Source organism: Protopterus annectens, chromosome 9.part0, assembly GCF_019279795.1.
Source record: "Protopterus annectens isolate FY-2018-M chromosome 9.part0, PAN1.0, whole genome shotgun sequence".
Lineage (NCBI taxonomy): Eukaryota > Metazoa > Chordata > Ceratodontiformes > Protopteridae > Protopterus > Protopterus annectens.
The window spans coordinates 1,191,283,063-1,191,307,743 of record NC_056743.1 but is presented as its reverse complement, the minus strand read 5'-3'; the positions used below and the strand labels follow the sequence as shown (position 1 = coordinate 1,191,307,743).

Sequence of the window (24,681 nt, the reverse complement as noted above, 5' to 3'; positions counted from 1 at the left end):
TCTGTGGTCTTTATTACCAAAAGAACAAGAAGCAGAATCTACTTCTGTTTCACAGCTCGCTTTTTGTTGGATAAACTTTTGTATTTCTTCCTTAGCAAGTCCTGCATCAAAAAATGATTTTGTCCCTCCAGGAAAGAATATTCTGAAGATAGCTGTGTACATCAGTTTGAATCTCACACCTGCTTCTCGACATTCTATGATCAGTAGAATACATTTACTCCTCTTCTGCTTGGTGTACAGTGAGTAATCATTGTTCACAAACATTCTACTGTCTCCCATGTTTAGTACTTTGTCCTTCTGCCACAGTTTTGTCAGAATCAACTCCTTCTGCAAGTAGGGTTGCATCTTTACTATTAAAGGTCTAGGTTGCTTTCTCATGGCCAGGTTTGGAGCATACACATGATGTGCCCTTTCATTTAACTCCTGATGTGAAATACCAGTTTAGTTGCTTACTTGTGCTTTCATGAAATTAATGCAGTCTGTTCCTTCCAGCTTCTTTGGTACAGCAGAAAATCTCAGGTTTTCCATAATTGCTCTGCCCTCTAATTCTATCATATTTTGAAACATTTTTTCTTGAGCAGTCTCATATTCAGCCAGCATTTTCTTCATTTTGACCTCTGAATTTGTAGTTTTATCACCTCATCTGAATATCTGTTTAAAGCTTTTGTCTTTTTTCCAGACTTCTGTTATTTGAGTTGATATACTCAATCAGTGTTTCACTTATTTTAATTAGCTCTGAGTACATTTGACTTATTTTTTCCTCTAGGTTACTGGAAATCATGTGTTGCACCAAAGCTGGTGGCCAGGGATTATTAAAGGATTGAATACGGTGTGTGGAGGAATGGGTGGATGTCTGAAGAAGATCTGTGGAAACACATAAAGGGGGAAGTGATTTGGAGAATGAGTCTATCTATCTGGAAGAGGAAGAAGTGTGAAGAGTCAGAAAGCTGACATGACTCACAGATGGTGTCAATGGGGCTTTACAAGAGAAAAAGGTAGTATACAGAAGGATGAAAAACACAATAAAAAGAGAAGCAATGTGCAGGAGGTAGCCAGGGTAGTCAGGAAGGCCAAGGTGATTATGGGAAAAAGATGGCAAAAAAGGAAGATGCCGAGAATTAATTTTTTTTAGTAATCTAGGGAACAAAATTTATATTTTGTTCAATAATTTTTTAATACTACCTTCCTGAGCATCCTTAATTACCACGCCCCCATAAGACTTTCCAAAACTAAAGCACAACCCTCCCCATGGCTACAGAAAACCACTAAGTCAGAAATGAAAAACAGGAATAAAGCCTGGGAGCACTGGCGCAAAACCAAAACCCCCTCAACTAGATGAAATTCCTAGAACTACGCAATAGAGTCAAAAAGGTAATAAAACAGGACAAATTCCAATACTACCAGTCTGCCCTAGACTCCTCACAACACAACCCCAAACAATTCTGGTCCTCCAAAAACTCCATCCTCCACCCAGGTAAAGTCAGTACCCCTCCTCCTAACATCCCTCACTCCTCTGAAAATATTGCTACCTCATTCAACACACACTTCACGCAAACCATACTATCACTAGCTAAACAACACAACCCCCCTCCCATCCAACCCACACCTTCAACTAGTAATCTCCCCACTGTCTTCTCTTTTTCTCCTGTTCCTACCTCCAACATAAAAAAACTCTTAACTAAACTTAAGCCCACCAAATTAGCAGCAGACAACCTCCCAAGTGAATACCTACAAATCGCAGCTGATGCTCTGGCCTACCCAGTATCCATCTTGATTAACAGATCTCTGTCAGAAAGTTATGTTCCCACACTATGGAAAGTATCACATATAATTCCCCTCCACAAAGGCGGCCCCTCCAAAGAACTAACCGATTACTGCCCCATAGCTATTCTCTCTCCACTCTCCAAAATACTAGAGAGATGCATACACTCTCAGGTCTCAGACTACCTCCTTACTAACAACCTCCTTTCCAATACTCAGCATGGTTTCTGACCAAACCATAGTACCACCACTGCCTTACTCTCCTTTACTAACACTATTATTCAGCATAAAAACAATGGCTATCTCTCCTCTGCTACTTTCCTAGACCTATCTAAAGCATTTGACATGGTCCCACACAAACAACTCATCTCTGTCCTCAATAACCTATCCTTCTCTCAATCAGTCACCAACTGGTTTCAGAGTTACCTGTCTGACCGCCAACAATCTGTTATATGGCAGAATGACATATCTCCCCAACTACCTGTCTCTATAGGGGTTCCCCAAGGATCCATCCTTGGACCCCTACTCCTCTCTATTTTCACCAATAATCTAGCCTCTGCCACCAAACATGGCACACTCATACAATACGCAGATGACTCAACCATCATCTGCTCAACCTAGTCCCTACCCAAACTTCAAAAAGTCACACAGGAAGCCTTTTCCTCTGTTGAAACCTGGTTATCTGATGCCCAATTAATACTCAACCCAAACAAAACTAAACTACTCATCTTACAACCTAGCAAACATACTCAAAACAACTCTCACTTTAACATCACAGCAAAAAATAACACGACTATACACCCAACAGAACATACCAAACTGCTAGGAGTGGAAATAGACAATAAACTAAAATTTGACATTCACATATCCATGACCATAAAAAAAATTCACAAAAAAACTAGGAGCATTATACAGAAATAAGAAACTTCTCACCAAAGCAGCAAAGATTTCAGTAGCAAATTCCCACCTTATCTCCACCCCACTTTATGCCTTTCCAATATATACCAACCTAAGGCAATGTGATCTAAATAAGCTAGAGAACTGCTACAACAAAATTGCCAAATTTGCCATAGGGGCATCCTACCGTAGTCACCACTGTCTCTCACTTGCTGAACTGGACTGGCTTGAACTCCCTCACCTCCTTCAATGGTATCAACTCACAGTTGCCCACAAACTAGTAAACCATCCACTAAAATTCCCATCCCTCCAGAATATACTCCAACCCTATTGCACCAGCAGATCACTAAGATCCAGCAGCAAAAATCACTTACAGGTCACTAAAGCCAATAACTCTGCTGGAAAAGCACTATTCTCTTGCACCATAGCCAAATTATGGAACTCCCTCCCACCCACAATTACCTCCATACCATCATGCACCCACTTCAAAACTTTACTAAAAGCACACCTAAAAACATGCTAGCTATGCCCTTGTAACTCCCCCACTAATATCATCCACCCCATCTACCCACTACCTTTCTTTCCACCTCACTAACTACCTTGATTATAGAAAGCTTGGATGCTCATAACCCTAACTACCTATTATACAGCAGGAACTTCTTAATGTAACAATTGTTAATGTCTGTTATGTACTTTGTAGATGATAAAGATTCTAGTTGTCTACCGATGTACTATGTTCTTCATCTGTAACTATGGTTGTAATTGTTAATTGCTATGTAAATCCAATGTAACCACTGTCTGTATATTTTAACTGTGGAGCTTTTCTCACCGGGCCTCCACTGAAAATGGACCTACGTCCAGTTGGACACTCCCGGTCAACAAATGTAAATAAATAAATAAACAAAAGAAATGAAAACCTAAGACATATGCTATATGGTGTATGAAGGGATAGGAAGAGTGTGTGGCATTGGGAAACAATGTAACACATTAAATGAGTTCTTTACATTAGTGCTGAGGTCAAGGACAGATAGTAAATGCACCAGCCTTAGAAAACTGGGTAGGTGCAAACAGGAAAAATAGATGGATGCAAAGATTAATAGAAAGACCAAGAACAGTCTGAAAATTATTTTCAAGATTTTAGAGGAAATGTTGTCCAGAGCACTGCTGCGCTACCATCATTATAATAAACGAAAGTGATGGGGAATTTTGCAGCACCAATTACGAGTTTTTTTCAGACTGTCCTTAGAGCTAGATTGATTCTGATGAACTATAGAGAGCTAGGTGTCGCCTTCTTGCAAAAGCAGCATCCATGAAAGGGCTGGGGAATTATAAGTTTGTGAGGCTGACTTCCATTTCAGGTAAAGAAGTACAGATAATATGCAGGGGGTGGCTTATGGACGTCATGTGTGCTAACAGCCTGGCTATGAAACAGCAACATGGCTTTATATAAAGAAGATACTGCCAGCCCATTATGACTCATTTTATAATTGGATTATGAATGAAGCTGAGAGGAAGGAAATCTGGTGGGTGTCATAAAATGCGGTATCTGCAAAACCTCTGCTGAGGCTCAGATGAGACCAATGCATGGGGCCAGAGAGGCAGAGTAGTTGGTAGTTCACAAACTGGTTAACATGGGAAGTGCCTAAGGTAGTGGTTACAGGGAACTGTCTGGTAAGACATCTGTAATTAGGGTGGGGTTTTAGGACTCAAGTCTGTTACCTAATTTGTTCAAACAGGCCTAGATGCTAAAGACATAAAACTAACATGTAGAGGTCTGAAGACCCGAAAAAGCAAACAGTGTGAAGTGGTAGATAAACTATCAACACTGAGAACTACAAAGTAATAGTGATGGGGAGCAATAATATGAGACAAAATCTAGTGCCATTGCAAGGGTGAACTCTAGACATGTAATACTCATCTATCCTTGCACAAAGTGCTGGTAGAGATGCAACTGTTTATTTGCATACCTTAAATTCAGCTCACAATTATTTTAGTATAATAGCTTGAGTTGGGATTTTCTTGTGTTTCATCGCATTGCTTCCCAGTGAAGCAAGATGATAATACTTAACAAGATAATGATCTGTAGATGGCCCAAGATCAGTGCATCTCAGACACAGAGTGAGACAGGTGCTACTTTGCCTGTCAGTGATCACTCCTTTTTTGCAGTGCAACAGTTCTAAAGAGATAATAGTAAAGTAAGGGAAGTGTGAAGGCCAAAGTCTCCCTCAACAATGCTTTTTAGTCATGCTACATCTGCTCATAAAATGAAAAATTCAATTGTGTACATTATGAGAGAACGCAAGCAGTCATTTATGAGAATTTGTAGCTCAACTAATGTGATGCAAGTCTAGACAGAATCAGATTGTAATGAATCTCTGCTGATGAGTGGAGTCCACTGTCCAGTTTTGGATATGGATAAAAGGTATACAACTTGCAGGAACTGCCAAGAAAATTATCAACATTGTAATGGGATGGGAGATCTGCAATGTAGGGACAAGCCTAATGAATCATACATATAAACAAATGATGAAATCATTGTATGGGCTCATGCTATAGGCAGAAGTCAAGAAGTCAAGGAAGAACAGAGAAAAAAAGCAGATAGCTATATCTGGCAACAGAAATAGGTGGGATGATACAAAGAAGAATTACATCATCATACGGGTTTAGAGGATTAGAGTCTGTCTACTGCCTATAAACTGTAGAATGGTCAAGATATCAGAAAGCTTAAGAGAGTGCAGTACAGGTGAAGGTATACAGAGATGACAGAAATGGAAGCTGTGTAGGAGCCAGAAACAAATACCCACTGAACTCTGTATCATTAATCTATCTTTTTGGTGACCTTTATAGTTGTACATGTTCATTCACAGTAGTAAATGCAGTGTAGCACAAGCTAATGGCATTTTAAAGAACATCAAGTAAATAAAAACAATGCAACTGAGATAAAGTCCATTAAAATCAATGTCCTAAAACCATATCATTTTGATTAAAAACTCACAAAATACCTGCAAAACTAGCAGATCGGTATTTCTTGTGAGGTTAGACTCCACAGTATGACCATGCTGTGTACCTGCTATCCAGAAAATACTATAATTAACTCTGAGGTCACAACTTCAGATACATTTCATTTGCAAAATCTTAATTCTTCACATTGCTGTGCTTTGCAAAAGTTTCATTCATGTTTACATCTCCGTTACCTAACACTATGTATTACAGTTTAATTCATGAAAAAAAAAAAACATTTCCAGCAGCACAAAACATATACCTTACTCTGAAGCAAAATATCCATAAATTAATTTGATAAATGGATTAAATAATGTAGCTTCTGAAATATAAAAACCTAGTTATTGTGTTACAACAGCCATACTGCCAAACTAACCTCAGACATTCGACTGATTCACATGTAATGATAAGGCAGTGGTGACTGCCTTACAGAGTGATGGGTTTAATGTTAGTAGCACATTATTGAAGAATGAACTCTCTTATCATTTTTTTAATAAGGCAGAGACAGTGCCGTTTTGCAACATATAATGAATTTAATGTTGATGAAAAGTAAACATTTGATAATACCGGTGACTAAAGCTTTCTTACTTATCCGCAGGGCTTTAATGCTATAGAGACCATCATGTAAAATATGTTGTAGTTATCTTTAAAAGAAAACTAGTTAGTTATATGGAGTTGCATGTAATATGGCACCCTTGTTTTTACAGGGTTCACTCTGAGTAAAGATCTCGCAGAGGTTAGTCACATCCATAGTGCCTTGTCTACATGTCAACTAGACATCACGTATTGCCAGGTGTAAAGCAATATTTGACGGATCTGAAGAAGTACGTCTGCAGAACTGAAAAATGTATTTATATATGTATATGGTAAAAGCAACTTATGTCTTTGGGAAATAGTAGTGTTTTCTGTGAAAATGGCTCAATAAGCAGCCACCAAGAAAACTGAAAGCTTTAGGAACAGAAACTTTATTTATCCCTCACTATGAGTGAAATAGCTGATAAGGCTAAAACAATACAATGTGTAACATCTCTGCATGTCATTGAGAAAAAAAAGCCCTGGAGGTATTTAAATCTTTTGACTTTTCTTGAAAAGCAGAAAAACAAAATAGTAACATAATGAGAAAGGCATAAGAATTGTTGTAAACCTAAAATGAATATGAAATGTATTTCCCATGTGTTCTTTACAAGAACAGACTGTTCTACAGAGAATATAGATGCTTGTTTTACTGAGTTGAAGAACAAAACCAAAGACTGTGAGTTTGCCGAGTTGTGCAATTCATTAATAACAGGCATAACAGCTTGTGATAAAACATGATGAATCAAGGGACAGGCATTCAAGATAAACAGGCCTAACATTATCAACGTCTGTCCATGTGTACAGAGCAAGTAAAAAATACTAGTATGCGGCTAAAGGATCCGTGTAAGATAACACTGCAGCAAATAAAAAGTCCTTTCCATAAAGGTATGTGAGGCCAGTCCATGCATATATTTCTGGATTGTTATTAATTCGTCCAGGTAGCATTTGAAAACAGTGAGCTACTTTGCTTAATATGAAAGGTGAGTCTATTCCAGAGTACGGAAATTATTATTTGGATGAGACATCTATCCCATCAGCAGGCTCTGTTTATGTTGCAGTGAAATTTAAGGTCCCTTGTACTGGTGTTGATGGTGTTCTCTAATTTGTAGATGTGTAGAGTTACACAGAACAGGGTCATTTGAGGCCTTGTAAACTGGGTAGAGGTCATGTTGCAAGAGTCTGCATTAGCCTGAAAACAGATATTGGGCTTTACAGGGTTGTGCATAAGACAAAATAATTCAGGCCATTGATTTTCTTAGTAAGGAACCATTGGGGTCTTTCAAGCTGAATCTTGAGTTTGGTCAAGTATATACTGAAGTTATCATTATATTTAATTATGGGGCTAATAAAGGAGAAGAAGAGAGGGATGAATATCGCTGGATCTATAAAATATACCTTTGGTAATCATTTGGGATAGGTAAAAGGTTTTCTAATTACCGTTGCGACATGGTGATCGAATGAGAGCTCATTGTCCATAAAAGTTTACAGGTCCCTAATACTCTATTGATTTAGGGTGGAGGGTCTTCTATGTGGTAGGTTCTAAGAAACCCATATTTTTCAAAGGACACAATATTACCTTTTTCTGCATTTAGTCATAGACCATGATCCTGGCACCATGTGTTAGCATATGACAAACCCTTTTTTGGCTCTGGGAGTCCTCAGGAGAGTTGATGATAGCTCCAAGTTTGCAATCATCTGCAAACTTGATTTGCCAGAGATTCTTGACATCAGAGTGGACACTGGAGACACAGATAAATAGGAATTGTGCCAACTCAGAACCCTATGAGACCCCACTGGTAATAAATATTTTAGTGGACAGTGTGATCCAATCCTGTTTTAATGTTTTTTTTCCTATAATTTAGTTTGTTATCCAGTGGGTAACATATAGATTTACATTTAGTTTGATTAGTTTGTCTATAATGCCTGCATGAAGGATGGTGTCAGGGTCTATATTACGGCATTGAACGGGCTGTTAACCAAACACCTTTTTATCAACACATATTACGAGAAATACAATGGCCAGATCAAGGTACACTTTTTATACCATTTTGTCCTTATCCAAAGCTTTAAAGATCCTTTAAAAAAAGTCCACTGGGTTAAGCAAGCAGAATCTACACTTTACAAACCCAAACTGGTTCAGATCAAGAGATTTTAAGCTGCCAATATATTTGTTATGATTAACATTTTTTTTCTAATTTCTATTATTTGTGTAGGAATTCCATGCTATGTTAACATGTTTTGTGCATAGCACTGTAGTATTGCTCTTGAGAAGTACTATTTTGGGGCTGTAGGCAATATCTGTCATGTGGGGAGAAACTAGAGTGTGACAGTGGAGAAGTAAGAACTAATTCTATCTGATAATATGCTTGCTATGTCTTCAGGGTTTGAATGGGTGTTATGTTAAGTATCATCTCAACGCAATACTGGGTACTTTTATAGATGTGCGGCCAGGACAGGGCAAAGGGGGCAGCTGTCCCAAACACAAGGTGATGGGGACATAATCAGCAGATGCCCATCATGTGATAACTGTTCATGCAGTGCTTCAGTGCTTCAACCATGAATACAAATACAGTATTGGCATTTAGAAATGAATGCCAGTACTATATCTGCAGTCATGGCTGAAGCATTGAAGCACTTTCTGGGTGGTATTTAAACTGTAGAAAGTCACTTGTTAGATTTGTAACAAGTGGTTTGCTACAAAAATAAGGGCTTTTGTTGGTCTTCAGCTTTGAGGTGACTTTTTTCCTTTCAAGTTCAAGTTGAGGGAGGATGGCACCGAAGTGCCAGATAACCAAGTTATGGTTCTGCATTGTTCCTAAGGTTCCTAATGCTGCTGAAGAGGGACATGTGGTTGTCCTTACTAGTGGTGGCAATTTTCAGTATTTGCTTATCCTTGGTGTATTTGATTTTATTTCTATTTATTTATTTAATTTCTTGAGTTCAGTTTTGGAATGCTAGGTTTTCAGTTTGCTCTTAAGTGTGCTGAGCTTTTTCTTTAAATTTGACATTGCTTTTATGGCAGATTAGAGACATTGTCACATAGGTTCTCTGTAAATGCAGAGATCTTGCTACTGGGTCTGAGGTGGGGGATTGGGCTTAACCATATCAGGTTATCAACTAGTTGACTTAAAAATAAGTATTGGGCAAATTGATTTGGGTACAAATGGTGAAGAACACCAAAATTGTGGTCAGATCTAACCAGTAAAGGGGTATATATAGGTGTACAGCATAATGGTGCAATGTCTGTGATGACCAAGTGAATTAACCCTGCCCCAAGCATGGAAGAACACTAGCAGGTCAAGTTAGTAAACACTGATCAAATCTTGGAAGTATTGCTAGTATTTGTGAGCTAGGTAGTTGAAAATCCCCCAAAATTATAGTATTTGATTCTGTAACAAGGAATTCAGGTTTTTTAGATATGCTTTATGGGTTGTGGATGTCACAGAAGGTGTTTGTAGTTAGCCAGGATAGAGTAGGGAGTTTTATTAATAGTTACTAGGATGTGAAGGAATTCCAGGGCATTATCTTAATATACATCTCTGGAGTTGATGGAGTTGCAGAGGAATATGAACATACCATCACCTATAGTACAAATGCCCTCTCACAAGTATAATGAGTAGTGAGCACTGAATCCAGGTAGGGATGGTGTGTTATCAATCCACTGGGAGTGACTATGTTTCTGTGATGAACCAGATGTCAATATTTCTAAACACAGGAAGGCTTCTAGGGAGGGCAAGTCATTGTTGATGCTTCTCACACTGAACGGAACCACTTTTAAGTTATCCAAGTTTGGTTCGGCAGCTGTAGAAGATTAACATTGCCAAACAAACGCACAATGGGGGTGGAGAACGTTTTTGCCAATATATGAAACCCTGAAGGGACAGATGCAGGCTATCCCTTACAAAACTGTGAGGATGATCAGCCACCTCCTTCTAGACAGACACATATTAGACCCCTTTGTAATGACATAAAAGCTCAACCAAAGTCATTAAAATACAACAATGTGAATAAGGCAGTTGTGTTGCAAGTCACTGCAGTACAAAATGCGGCAATATTTTATCAGCTGAGATTAACAAGAAAACAAACCGGTCACTCATATGTCAAGAAGATTGACAGATGGCCATAAAAGATACACTCAGAAGAAAAAGGAACTCTTAGAAATACTGTATGGATGTTAGACATTCTCCAAAGTCATATGTGATAAAGAATGTTAGGTTGGAATAGCCTCTTGCAAAAGATATTCTGAAAGCCTTTGTAGAAGGCAACTCAAAGATTGCAAAGGATGTTATTTTCTCTGCAGAAGATGCTACTTTCTCTTCAGAAGAATGATCTGAAAATGAAATACTTAACAGGCAAGGAACTATATAGCACATTCACCAAATAAGCATGAAGAACCAATAGAAAAATAATTAATTTGAGTAATTCTATAGTTATCAAAAAGCAGAAGAAAAACAATAAAAATAAAATAAATTGACAACTCTACTGACTTACAGATGCTTACCTCTCAACTGATTTTGCAGAATGTCCAGATTTTTGTCTCATATTTTTGGTCCATTTCTCATAAAATTGTGATTTTCTGGCATATTAGTGGCAAATAATTAAAGACTGAAGTTAAAAAATAATGACAAACATTTGAGTTTCAGACTTCATACCCTTCAGAAAATTCATGCCAATGCAAAACCTGCTATTCTATCAATTTTCTAAGTTTGTAAGAGAAATATTTAAAACTTGTCTCTATTTTGCGGTCTTTGTCCCAATTTTATTTATGTCTTTGTCTAGATTTCTTGCTCTAAGAGGTTGAAAGGTATGTATAGATGCAGTTATTGAAAGACATTACAGTGAAAGGTTGGCCTAATCAAAAATCATCAGTAGGGATTTGCTTTCAAGGAAATAAGCTATGTCATGGCTTAATATACAAAGCCTAAAATTAACAGCTTCCAATCAACTGTGAAAATAAATGCTTGAGACGATACTCATCCAGCAGCAGTAAAACACAAAGAAAAGTCAGTTTATATATGGTGTTGTCCATGAATGTCAAGTGAAATAGAACAAGCAGTACAGATTTGTGGCATCAGCAAAGTACACTGTAACAACAATCCCAAGGAAATGATGCAAACATATATACAGCTCCATTCTGTCTTTCAAGCAGACCAGGCACAGATTAGTTCAAATAAAGAAGGTATCCTTCTCATAAGTGTATATTGTTAATCCAAGTTCCCTGCAATAATCAAACTGATAGACACAAGTGCAAGTGTGATTACTGCATGAAAATATATATTCTGAAGGCAGAATACTGGATGTTTGCATGTCCAGCAATGGTCCCCATTACAAAAGCCAGGAATTCAGAAGTTTTGTATATGACTGGGAATTCAAACATATCCAGTTGACAATATCCTCAGTCAGAGATGTGAAGACAACTACATAATCATTGAGAATTCTCATGAATCCTAGAGTAGAGGCTATGAGAACTGTCATATCACAATTTTGGCAGACAGAAATACTATATGACAGCTCAATTACAGCAGGCTAGTTTGCTAATGATTGAAAACCAATGCAAACTAAATAGCTTTTGAACAAAAAATAACAGAAAAATATTGTTATGACAGAATTTGCATTAGCCTAAAAGATTTTCAAGTAATAATAATAAGACAAATGCCATGATAAAATTTGCAGCAGCAAATTTATGTGTTAACATGTTTGCTATATCCTCAGGGTTTGAGAGCATGATGACATTATGTATCAGTCGGTGCAATGTTGGGCATTGTGGGAAGCAGGTGAACCAAGGCCCTTCCTTTGTTGTTTATTGGGAAGAAAAAAGGCTGTATAGTGGGAATTACAGATATTTGTTTAAAATAAATCCACCAAAGTTCCAGGAAGGTAAGCAAATAGAATTGCTACAATCATACGGATACAAGAAAATGAAATCTGTTGGAAGTGTGAGAGTTGAGTGATGAAGACAAAGACTCTTTGACCCTTGGTAAAGCTGGTTCTAGCAGCTATGGCGAGGACTAAGGCTTGGAACCAAGGGTACATGGGATGATTCCTTCTACCTCAATTTACCTACTGTGCAACCATGAGCAAACCAATTAGTCAGCCCTCAAGTTATCACTGAAAAGGAACAAATGTATTCAGTGGGCTTAACTGCATAGCAAATATATAAAACAATAAATGGATGATCACAGAAAAAAAGACATTATGTATTTTTATTTATTTATATATATATATATATATATATATATATATATATATGCTGTTGAAGAGATGAACATGAAACCACTGACTGAAAATTATTTTAATGTAAATAGTTCATAACACGTTTAATGCAGAGTTAATGTTAATATTAAATTAGATATAATTAAAAAGGGGAGGTAAAATAGTGTATTATTTTGCATTCCTTGAGTTTATAAAAGGCAGTGCTGCAGACTGATGTACTCCACTCATCTACATGGACAGATACACACAAAGTGCAGGACGTGAGTAGTGCAGACCTCCTTATACTGGGCTAAATTTAAGGACTAACAGCAATGTAGACATGAAATTCTTCTGCTTGTCCACAATGACATGCAAAGGAAGGTGTGATACAAGGAAAATGCAGGCTCTCCACAGCATGATGGAATTTATTTATTTATTTATTACATTTGTTGACCTGGTATGTCCGACTGGGCCAGAGGCCTGTTTTCAGCGGAGACCTGAGGAGAAAAATCTCCACAGTAATACAAACAACAAACAAAACAACAGTAACAGCAAACATTTTTAAGAAGGGTGAGAAAATAACATAACACACTGCAGAAAAAAATTTATGTCCTGGGTCAGATGGTACTGAAGACCACTTTGTCCCAAACTGTCCCAATCACCACATCGAGTCAAAGGTCAGTAGTAAGTAGGCTATGTGGTCACTTTGTTATATGAGTGCCTCAAAGTACTGCTACCTCTTAACAGAAAATAATTTACATTTTAAAGGTTTAGGAAGAAAAAGAGCCTAAAACAAATTTTACAAACAAATAACTTCCATTTAAAGGTCTGTGTATTGCCTTACCTAAAAGAAGCTGAGAAAGCAGTGCTGAAATACTAAGTGGCGAAAACACAAAGTTGTCCTCTTGGCTGTGAAGTGATATAGTCTTGTAGATGAGGAAACCAAGCTCCGTTAAAGCGTCTGCTAGATGTTTCTTGTCCTGTTGACTTACTTTTAAACAAGTGGGCCATCGTTCTGGAACTCTGTAACACTTGTTATTCCAGTTCTGGATCATTTCCAACACTGTAATATAAAAACATAAAGTAGAAAAGACACATTGTAACATTTTCTTAAAAATACTTTTCTTTACTTTGCTGCACTGATATTTCCTTAGGAAAATACATCTCATTTGAAGATAAAGGTTGAATGGTGCCAAAATATCCAGATTTGAAAATCTTTGTTCAGGAACTAATTCATATCACCAGTAGGCAGGTGGCATGCTGAGCATTTAAGTCATTACCTCCAGTACCTCCATATTGGCATCATTTGGTTACAGGCCCTAAGTCTATCTGACATCAGTAATTCCCATCTTTCTTATATTTCCTGTCTGTGAAGAAGACACTATTTGCTATCTTACTTTTCATGGTTCATTAAATACAAAACCTGTTAAGAAGCACATTCAATCATATGACAGGCATATAATGCTATGCTGAACTAACATGTCACAGTTTGCATAATGACATATACAGTGCACAAAATATTAACAGCTGTTCATTTATCTAGATGAAAATATGCAGAATATCTATTTTCATTCATATTCTGAAAACAAGGAAATTTACAGAAAACTGAAAGTAAAAGGACACACAAATAGCTACAATTAATACTTTGTAAGTGCTGTGTTCTGCTTTCAAAATCGTTTATAGAGCTGTTGATAAAAATCACACAGTTATCATAGTCATCTTTATTTCAAAAGCCACTGGACTTTAAAAATGCATGTCATTACATGAGAGGTGACATGATAAAGGAACTTTAAAAAATGCATGTCATTACTGAGAGGTGATATGAAAAAGGGACTTTAAAAATGCGTATCATTACATGAGAAGTGACATGATAAAGGGTAGACTTTCATCTGCTAGTTTGTGTTTATTATGTAGTTTTAGAGTGTGCTATCCAACATCTTCTTTCCATATGCTGTTACTATGCAAGAAAAGCAAGCAAATGACAAATCTGCATGGCACCATGTGAAAGGCCACTTCATTAGGGGGGGGGGGGGCTGTGGCACATCTCATTACTAAGGGTTTTGCATCCAGGAAGAAAGAGGTCATTGTCTCCCTCTACTCTTCCCTCATTAGGCCAATCATTGAGTATAATGCCCCACTTGGCATGTACCTTACTAAACACCTGCAGCAACTGGAGAGGCCACAAAAGTACCACAAAGAGGATCCTAGGCCTTAAAAACATATCCTACATGGTCAGACTCAAAAATCTCTAGCTATTCTCTGTCTCATATCATCTACTAAGAGATGATCTCTGCTTGACTTACAAAGTCATGTCTGACCCAGCTCTATTAGAAATGCTACATCTAAAGAAAGCCCAATCCCTCTGCACCACACGCTCCAGAGACCTCAACCTCATTACCACAATCAACAGAACATGTTGGAGGGACAGATTCATAACCCAGAGACTGCCTATGCTCTGGAATAGACTTCCCATACATGTCAAGCAGAGCACCTCACTGGCCGTCTTCAAGAGAAATCTTGATGAGTGGATGGGAAATAGAAAATTCACCCCAGGGATCACTCCAGTGGCTCTACTCGACACAGGCACTGGGAACTAAGGTCATGTGCCACGATGCGATGATGCCAAGGTAATCCTATGGGCTAGGCTTGTAAAGGCTCCAGGGCCATTAGCCTAGTACACACCTATGAACTTATGAACCTATGATTCACAGTAGTAAGGCATGAAGTGGTGCGATGGTTGCATTTGAAAATAAAGGTAAAGAACATGATGAAAAGTGAAGCATTGCAACGGCAGATATGTTAGCAACAGTGGTGACTTTCATACAGCAGCACCTTATAAACTCAACAGGCAGTCTCCTGGGTGATTGACTCAGTGATAAGTACCGCTAAAAGTGGTACCAGCAGAAGATTACTTCTCACCAGCTAAGAGGCCAGCAGGTATGGAACCACTTTCACATATACAGGGACATCATACAGGCACTGACTAAAATGTATGTTTCACTGACTGAACTGAAAAAATGCATGGACTCCCTATACCTATGTATACCAAGGTATGTATAGCTTTTACCATGCTAGCTACAGTGATCTTCCAAAGACAAACTGAGGCCACATAAAGTATATCCCAAGCATCAGTCTGTAGAGTCCTCAAAACTACTTGATATATTGCTGCCACATGTGGAGGAGCATATCTGCCTTCCCAAGACACTAGGGGAGATGGCCACCACCATGACACTTTTTTATGATATCACCACCTCCATGAAGTACTGGGAGCTACTCCATTAACCACCACAGGGAGAGCAATGCACAGAGATTAATAATCTATGTGTCTGCACTGCAGCCTTTCAGTGTCCATGATTCCTATATATGGCATACAAGTCACCTGTATCTTTAATTCCTGCATGAAGACATCCTATGTGGCCACCTGGCAAGAAAGTGCAGACATATAGGTGCATTATATATCTACAGCCACATGCATAATATGTAAACAAGACTAACCCCTCCACGCAATTTATCTCCTATCCATAATGTTTTACAGGTAATGCAGAATATCCCTAGAGCACTGATTGATGACACTTGTACAGAAATGATAATGCTAGTCTGAAAAGCAGTATAACATAGCATGCACCCAAACCAAAACCATAGTAGAGTGTGTATTTGCTGTTAAAATACTGGTTCCACTACTTAAGCACATCCAGAGGCACTGCAGTATGCTTCCCAGTACACCCTGCTAGCTATATGTAGTATACTGCATGCTGCATAATATGATCCCATAAAATCAGGCAGCTCAGTATCCCCGGAACCCCCCACCTCTCCATTAGCTAACACATTTGTCAGCATGTGACATGTCCCCCGGGGGGGGGGGTGCTAGTTGACAATTAATGAAGACTGGAGGATTTTCTTGCACGGAAAACCAGAATGTACAGATAGGTACTGATTCTTTGAACCAGTCAGTGCTATGAGAAAATTATCTTAAAGGCCCAGAAAGAGGGGGTATGCTAGTGGCATTATAATGAAATGCAAATGAAGAAACAGTCTAATGAATGTATAATGATATGCAAATGAGGATTGGGAAAGCAGGCCACTGTGGTCAGAAAGTCCTTCTATGTGGCACATCTCATAAATAAGGGTTTTGCATCCAGGAAGAAAGAGGTCATTGTCTCCCTCTACTCTTCCCTCATTAGGCCAATCATTGAGTATAATGCCCCACTTGGCATGTACCTTACTAAACACCTGCAGCAACTGGAGAGGCCACAAAAGTACCTCACAAAGAGGATCCTAGGCCTTAAACACATGTCCTACATGGACAGACTCAAAAATCTCTAGCTATTCTCTGTCTCATATCATCTACTAAGAGGCGATCTCTGCTTGACTTACATTGTCATGTCTGACCCAGCTCTATTAAAAATACTACATCTAAAGAAAGCCCAATCCTTCTGCACCACACGCTCCAGAGACCTCAACCTCATTACCACAATCAACAGAACATGTTGGAGGGACAGATTCATAACCCAGAGACTGCCTATGCTCTGGAATAGACTTCCCATACATGTCAAGCAGAGCACCTCACTGGCCGTCTTCAAGAGAAATCTTGATGAGTGGATGGGAAATAGAAAATTCACCCCAGGGATCACTCCAGTGGCTCTACTCGACACAGGCACTGGGAACTAAGGTCATGTGCCACGATGTCATGATGCCAAGGTAATCCTATGGGCTAGGCTTGTAAAGGCTCCAGGGCCATTAGCCTAGTACACACCTATGAACTTATGAACCTATGATTCAAAGTAGTAAGGCATGAAGTGGTGCGATGGTTGCATTTGAAAATAAAGGTAAAGAACATGATGAAAAGTGAAGCATTGCAACGGCAGATATGTTAGCAACAGTGGTGACTTTCATACAGCAGCACCTTATAAACTCAACAGGCAGTCTCCTGGGTGCTTGACTCAGTGATAAGTACCGCTAAAAGTGGTACCAGCAGAAGATTACTTCTCACCAGATAAGAGGCCAGCAGGTATGGAACCACTTTCACATATACAGAGACATCATACAGGCACTGACTAAAATGTATGTTTCACTGACCGAACTGAAAAAATGCATGGACTCCCTATACCTATGTATACCAAGGTATGTATAGCTTTTACCATGCTAGCTACAGTGATCTTCCAAAGACAAACTGAGGCCACATAAAGTATATCCCAAGCATCAGTCTGTAGAGTCCTCAAAACTACTTGATATATTGCTGCCACATGTGGAGGAGCATATCTACCTTCCCAAGACACTAGGGGAGACGGCCACCACCATGACTCTTTTTTATGATATCACCACCTCCATGAAGTAGTGGGAGCTACTCCATTAACCACCACAGGGAGAGCAATGCACAGAGATTAATAATCTATGTGTCTGCACTGCAGCCTTTCAGTGTCCATGATTCCTATATATGGCATACAAGTCACCTGTATCTTTAATTCCTGCATGAAGACATCCTATGTGGCCACCTGGCAAGAAAGTGCAGACATACAGGTGCATTATATATCTACAGCCACATGCATAATATGTAAACAAGACTAACCCCTCCATGCAATTTATCTCCTATCCATAATGTGTTACAGGTAATGCAGAATATCCCTAGAGCACTGATTGATGACACTTGTACAGAAATGATAATGCTAGTCTGAAAAGCAGTATAACATAGCATGCACCCAAACCAAAACCATAGTAGAGTGTGTATTTGCTGTTAAAATACTGGTTCCACTACTTAAGCACATCCAGAAGCACTGCAGTATTCTTCCCAGTACACCCTGCTAGCTATATGTAGTATACTGCATGCTGCATAATATGATCCCATCAAATCAGGCAGCTCAGTATCCCCGGAACCCCCCACCTCTCCATTAGCTAACACATTTGTCAGCATGTGACATTTGCACCAGCAGCAAGACTAATAGCAACAGATAACCAACAGTGGATGCATCATCACTCAGATTGTGCCATGCACAGCATATGGCAATACAGGCAAAGCGGTAAGCTCCATTCCACCTCTATGTGTCCTGACACATACACAATGACAGGGCAGTGTCACACACAAAAAAAAAAATAATGAATGCAATGATATCTTAAGTCTATGCTAGCAGAGTATGTTTGAGTCATAATGTGTATCTGACATTTACACATACACCACGTAGAATGATGGGGGGGGGTGGCAAGGGTCACAGCCATCATCATTTAAGCAGGTACCTAGGGACACATGGCTGTTTCAACAGCCTGTGGGTGGGGGTGGGGCTAGAGATCAATTGAGATAGAGATAGGAAGTTGTGGGATGGGGATATATTGGTGTCAGATATGATCACTGCCAGTGAGTGGAGGGATGCCACTATGGGACCATGTAACTGCAGTGAGGAGTTGTGGGAGAGGCACAATTAAGCCATGCAGCAGGGAAAAGCAGGTCTGATGCCCCCAGGTCATGGATGTGACAGAACTGATGGAACAGGATCTTTATGGTGGTTGTCCACAAATCTCCCTGCCTCAAATGGCCTGTGGCATGACCAGTCTTGGCACTAAGTGGACACTCCAACCATGCAGGTGTAGACTGTATTCTTTGTGATGTTCATCTAATGTATGTGTCGACCATGGATATGCACATGCCTTTTGCCAGGGGGAACAGTTGGGTGAGGGCACCGATGGTGACAGTGGCTAATATCTACAGGGAGGTGGCCATGCGAGGTATTTGTTCCTCCATGGAGCCCACGTGGCTAATCATTTTTTTTTTTTTATTCTTTGTTAGTTATTCATTAGCTTAGTCCTACTAGGCTAGAGGCATGTTTTTAGGGGAGAGCTGAGGTGGCATTTCTACTACTATGGGAAATTTGGCAGGGTCATCATGGACCTTCCCTTAATCTTCCCAATAGGTGACATTTGATCTCATACATGGACCTGAGCTAACACCAACTCAAGCAGATTGGACCTCAGTTTATCATGTCATTTGAAGGACATCATACTCAGGAGTGCACCACCTTCCTAATGCTGCACTGCAGTGTCTGCAATCCATTCACCTAGTGTGGGAATAAAACCCACATATTTCTGTTCTTTCAGGCACCAAAGATGAGTGTGCAACTTGTTGTGCCACTGATTTTGCTGCAAGAGTCCTTGATATCCCAGAGGTCATGTATAATGCTAACCATCTCCATTTTGGTAGAGATAACTGTGGATTATGCCCAAATTATAGCTGTGCACATCTGTTGGTTGAGAGTAAGAATTACCCACATGCCATCAATCACAGTGAAGTCCCCCGAACTGGTCTGACAGTATGCCATACTGTGCAATTCATAGGGTGGGGGGGGGTAGACTACAATATCACCCAGAGCAGTTCGTGTAGGCACACCAAGGAGGTATATGGACCGTATCAATGTATGCTGAGAGTGAAACAATTTGCATGTTGACATTATTGTCAAACCTTGGCAGGGAAGTGATCTCAGCCAGTTGCTCTAGCTGTTTGTCTACAACTGACTTGGAAGTAGTGGTTTGGCCTATGAATACATAAATGTTACATAACTGTGTGATAGTGCCCACCTCAATATCTCTCAAGTTCCATGATATACATGCTAATAAAAGCTTGATGTCTGTGTTGCCAATCTGGGTCTCCATGACCAATGTACCTATGAAGCATAAAGACAATGGTTAGTGCAACCACCCTGGTTTTGGTCTGATCACAGTTGTAGCATGCCTTCTGCAAGATGGATATTAACTTGGCCCAGGTCATATACATGTCACTGTCCATGTGGGTGTGAATGACCTGAGATGAACCTCCCTGGGCTACATGAAAAGAAACGTGGAGGAGCTCCCGGATTATGTGGCCCAGGCATGTATGACCCTAGCCCTGAGCAGCATCCTACTATCACCCAGAATGATACCGCAGTACAAGCAGAAAATGATTGACTTCAACAATTGGCTACGCTTCTGGTGTCATTCTAAGAGGATCCAGTATCTGTCTGCTTGGAATGACATGATTGATAGACCTCAATGCTTTGCCAGAGATGGCCTGCATCTGTCAACCCTGGGTTTCCTGATACTGGCTAAGGCTCTTGCCACCCCTACAGTGCCTTTTTAGGCGATGTTCCAAAGACCAAATTACCACCCTAACAGCTATAAATAAATGCAATCTGAGGGTCATGCTGCTCACTGCTAGAAGTCTAAATCTCAAGATGCAATTGCTTGAAGCACTCCTCAAAATGGAGAACATTGAAATTTGTGCTGTAATTGAGACCTGGTTTAAAGCACCAGAAAGCACCCCTGCACTACCAGGCTATAACTCATTACACACCTTTTGGCCCCAGAACATGGACTGAAGCTCCAAAGATGTCTCCATATTCATAAAGGATATGCACACCTCCAGACTAGTAGCCCAGCATAACCCATCTGAGATACTTCAGGTACAACAACATTGGGTAATATGACGATTCAGGTTGTAGCCTGCTATAGGTTCCCAAGCATGTCCCAAGACTCTCAGGCCACATTCCTAAACACCCTGGAAACTATTAGGGTCCAACCCAACACTCTCATACTAGGTGACTTCAACTACCCCTCCATCAACTGGGAAAACTACTTATACACCAATACACTGGCCCAGCGCTTCCTGGAATTCATCAATACCAATGCCCTGGACCAGCTCAATTCTTACCCCCACTAGAGGAAGCAACATCCTTGACCTGGTTATTACTAACATGGGCAACCGTTGCTCTACACCAATAGTCAATTCCTCCCTGGTTAGATCCAACCATAAACTAATCACCATGGAAATCCACATCTCACCCACACCCACTGCAAAGGTAACCACCATAAAGAACTTCTCCAAAGCTGACTTTGGGCTCATAAAAACAGAGAGGGGTAACTTCATGACACCCATGTCAAAGGAAAATAGATGTATGACTGCCGAATCATACACCAATGCACTGTACATAAATGCATGGAACTAGCCATACCCAACAGAACCAAGACGTTCTCCTCCAAAAAAGGAAGTCAATCTGGTGGTCCCCTGCCATTACTAAACTCTACAACAGAAAGAAGAAACTGTTGCAGAAAAAGGTGAAGTCCCAAGACTGGAAAAACTCCCTTATTACCCTCAACAAAAAGTTGAGATCCCTCATCAAAACCTCTAAAGCCAACTATGAAAGCAGAATTGTGGCAGACATTAAAAACAACCACAAAGCCTTCTATAGTTATATCAAAAACCTCCACGGCAATACCCAGGTTTGCTCTAAGTTACTGCACAATGGTACCTCCTATACTGAGCCAACAGATATTGCCAACATACTGGCCAACAGATTCAGTGCCATCTTTACCCCTCACTCCTCCACTAAAGGACCAATCACAATACCAGAGGAATGTCAGGCACCCAGCATTACTGCAGCACAGGTTAAAGCTGCATTGTACAAGGCCAAGAATACAGCTTCCATGGGACCCAGCAATATCCTTGGATGTGTTCTACATAAACAACAAAGTGAACAGGCACCACATCTGTGTGCCCTGTTCAATCACATCCTCACCTCAGGCTTTGTCCCTACCAAATGGCACACTGCTACAGTCATCCCTCTCCATAAAGGGGGAGCAACTACAGACCCTGGGAATTATCGCCCCATTAGCCTGACAAGACTGATATGTAAGGCTATGGAGCGCATCATCATGGACCTAATTAACAAGGATATAGGGAATCCCCAAACTGTATATCCCATGTAATTTGGTTTTGTGAAATGTAGATCATGCCTGCTCAACCTGGTTGACTTCTTTGAGTCAGTCACCAGAGCTGTGGATGAGGGCAAGGCAGTTCATAGAACCTACCTCGATCTGGCCAAGGCCTTTGATACAATTCCCACATAGGAATTATTGATAAACTCACCAAACTATGCATCAACCCCTATATCACTAGGTGGGTTGCAAATTGGCTCACAGAAAGAGCCCACAGTGTGAAAGTAGTGGACTCCAAGTCAGACTGCCGACCAGTCACAAGTGGAGTCCCGCAGAGATCGGTCCTGGGTTCTCTCCTGTTTGGCACCTACTTCTCAGAAGTCCAAGCAAACATGGAGGGACTCTGGCTGACCAAATTCACAGACGACTGCAAGCTGGGAGCCATTATTAACTCCCCAAGTGATGTAGACATCCTAAAGAAAGGCCTCACTGAGACCAATGACTGGTATTGAAACCATGGCCTTAAGCTTAATGCCAAAAAATGCACCATCATCCCCTTTGGAAAAAACTTATTTCCCACTAATTACCACATCGATGGGAGCCCACTGAACACTGAAGGCATTATAAGAGATCTGGGGATACAAGTTGACAGCAACCTTTCCTTTGACCACAACATTGCCACTGTGGTCAGAAAGTCCTTCTGTGTGGCACATCTTATTACCAAGGGTTTTGCATCCAGGAAGTAAGAGGTCATCATTTCTCTCTACTCTTTTCTCATAAGGCCAATCATCGAGTATAATACCCCATTTGGCATGCACTTCACTAGACACATGCAACAGCTGGAAAGGCCACAAAAGTACCTCACAAAGAGGATCCTAGGCCTTAAACACATGTTCTACATGGACAGACTCAAAAATCTCTAGCTATTCTCTGTCTCATATCATCTACTAAGAGATGATCTCTGCTTGACTTACAAAGCCATGTCTGACCCAGCTCTGTTAGAAAAGCTACATCTAAAAAATCCAAATCCCTCCACTCCACACTCTCCAGAGACCTCAACCTCATTACCACTATCAACAGAACATGCTGGAGGGACAGGTTTATAAGCCAGAGACTGCCCATGGTCTGGAACAGAATTCCCATACATGTCAAGCAGAGCACCTCACTGGCCCTCTTCATGAGAAATCTTGATGAGTGGATGGGAAATAGAAATTTCACCCCAGGGATCACTCCAGTTGCTCTACTTGATAAAGACACTAGGAACTAATGTCTGGCAGCACGATGCCAGGGCACTTCTATGGGCTAGGCTTGTAAAGGCTTCAGGGCCATTAGCCTAGTACACACCTATGAACCTATAAGATGCTCCCAGAGCCCATTTTGACACCTCCAACTATGAATGCCTGTCCCCTTATCATCACCATTCAGGAATGCAAGAAATTATTCTTTCTTAGTGACTGTTGATCTTCATGGAGGAGACCTCTTGTCACTGTCCCTTCTGCAGCTACGTTGTGTGCCTTCTGTAAGGCCTGTCATACAATGTTGTTAACACTCTTCTAACATTGATGGCTGGTGCAGTTCTTTCCATACACTGTATTCACATCATCCATTACTTTTTCCCACTCATGGTCTCATAGAGTCTGGTGGGTGCCCCTCTACTGAACAGGCATTGCCCACCTGTCCTGAGACCCTATAGCAGGACATTTTACTGTACAGGGTTGAATTTGTCCATCCTCTACCATCCACCTCCTTTGGAGGACATGCATACACCTTGTGAATACAGGGCAACATTGTATTGGAAAGACATGTGAAGGTGCACCAGAGGCAGCAACGCTACAGTGAGAGCAGGCTTGTCCAAAGGGAGTTATCTCAGGATGGGTACACTGTGATGAGGATGCATATTCTGGACACAGGTCAACCTGTAACTCTATCCACTGTGATAAACATTGATAGTCTCATGTGAGTATCACAGACTGGCTGAGTATGTACCAAACTGCGATCTGCTGCATGATCTACTGTATGTCAGTCGAGACTGTCATCTGCAATTTTACCTATGCCAAGCAGCTCAGTATGTGGGATTTAGTGAGGGACCATAGTTATCTTCTCCAGGGCTGCACATTTGGGACTTCTACTGGTAGCAGCAATCAGACTCCACTGTACAGATAGGGTAGTATTCATATTCTCAGCCTATGCCTCACAGCAGGATTCTGACAGTGAAGAAAAAAGTGCATTCAGGCAGGAGTTGTAAGACCTACTAGATAAAGCAGGACAACATGAGCTGGCGTTGATCATGGGGAAACTGAATGCTCATATTAGGATAGACAGAAGAGGATTTGAGGCCTGCCTGGATCCACATCAGTGGGAACCAGGAAAAAAGAAGAGAGGCTATTCTAGACTTCTGGTCACCAACAGTTGTATCAGCAAGAGAGACTGTCACAAAATTACATACAAGAGGGCACAACATGCAAATCAGGTAGATTTTCTGCTAGTAAGGAAAGGGAACTGGGATAGAATCAGAGATTGCAAAATCATCCCCCAGTGAAACAGCCAGCCTACAGCATAAACCACTGGTGGTCACAGTGCTGC

General features: G+C 40.4%; 1 protein-coding gene across 1 annotated transcript in view; it reads right to left on the bottom strand.

The window, feature by feature from the left end:
- SERPING1 (serpin family G member 1) overlaps positions 1 to 24,681 on the bottom strand; it is a 373,810-nt gene that overhangs the window by 202,125 nt on the left and 147,004 nt on the right. The window contains exon 5 of the mRNA XM_044084098.1: positions 13,271 to 13,489. Within this exon, the coding sequence (XP_043940033.1) occupies positions 13,271 to 13,489 (219 nt within the window). The remainder of the gene's footprint in view (positions 1 to 13,270; positions 13,490 to 24,681) is intronic.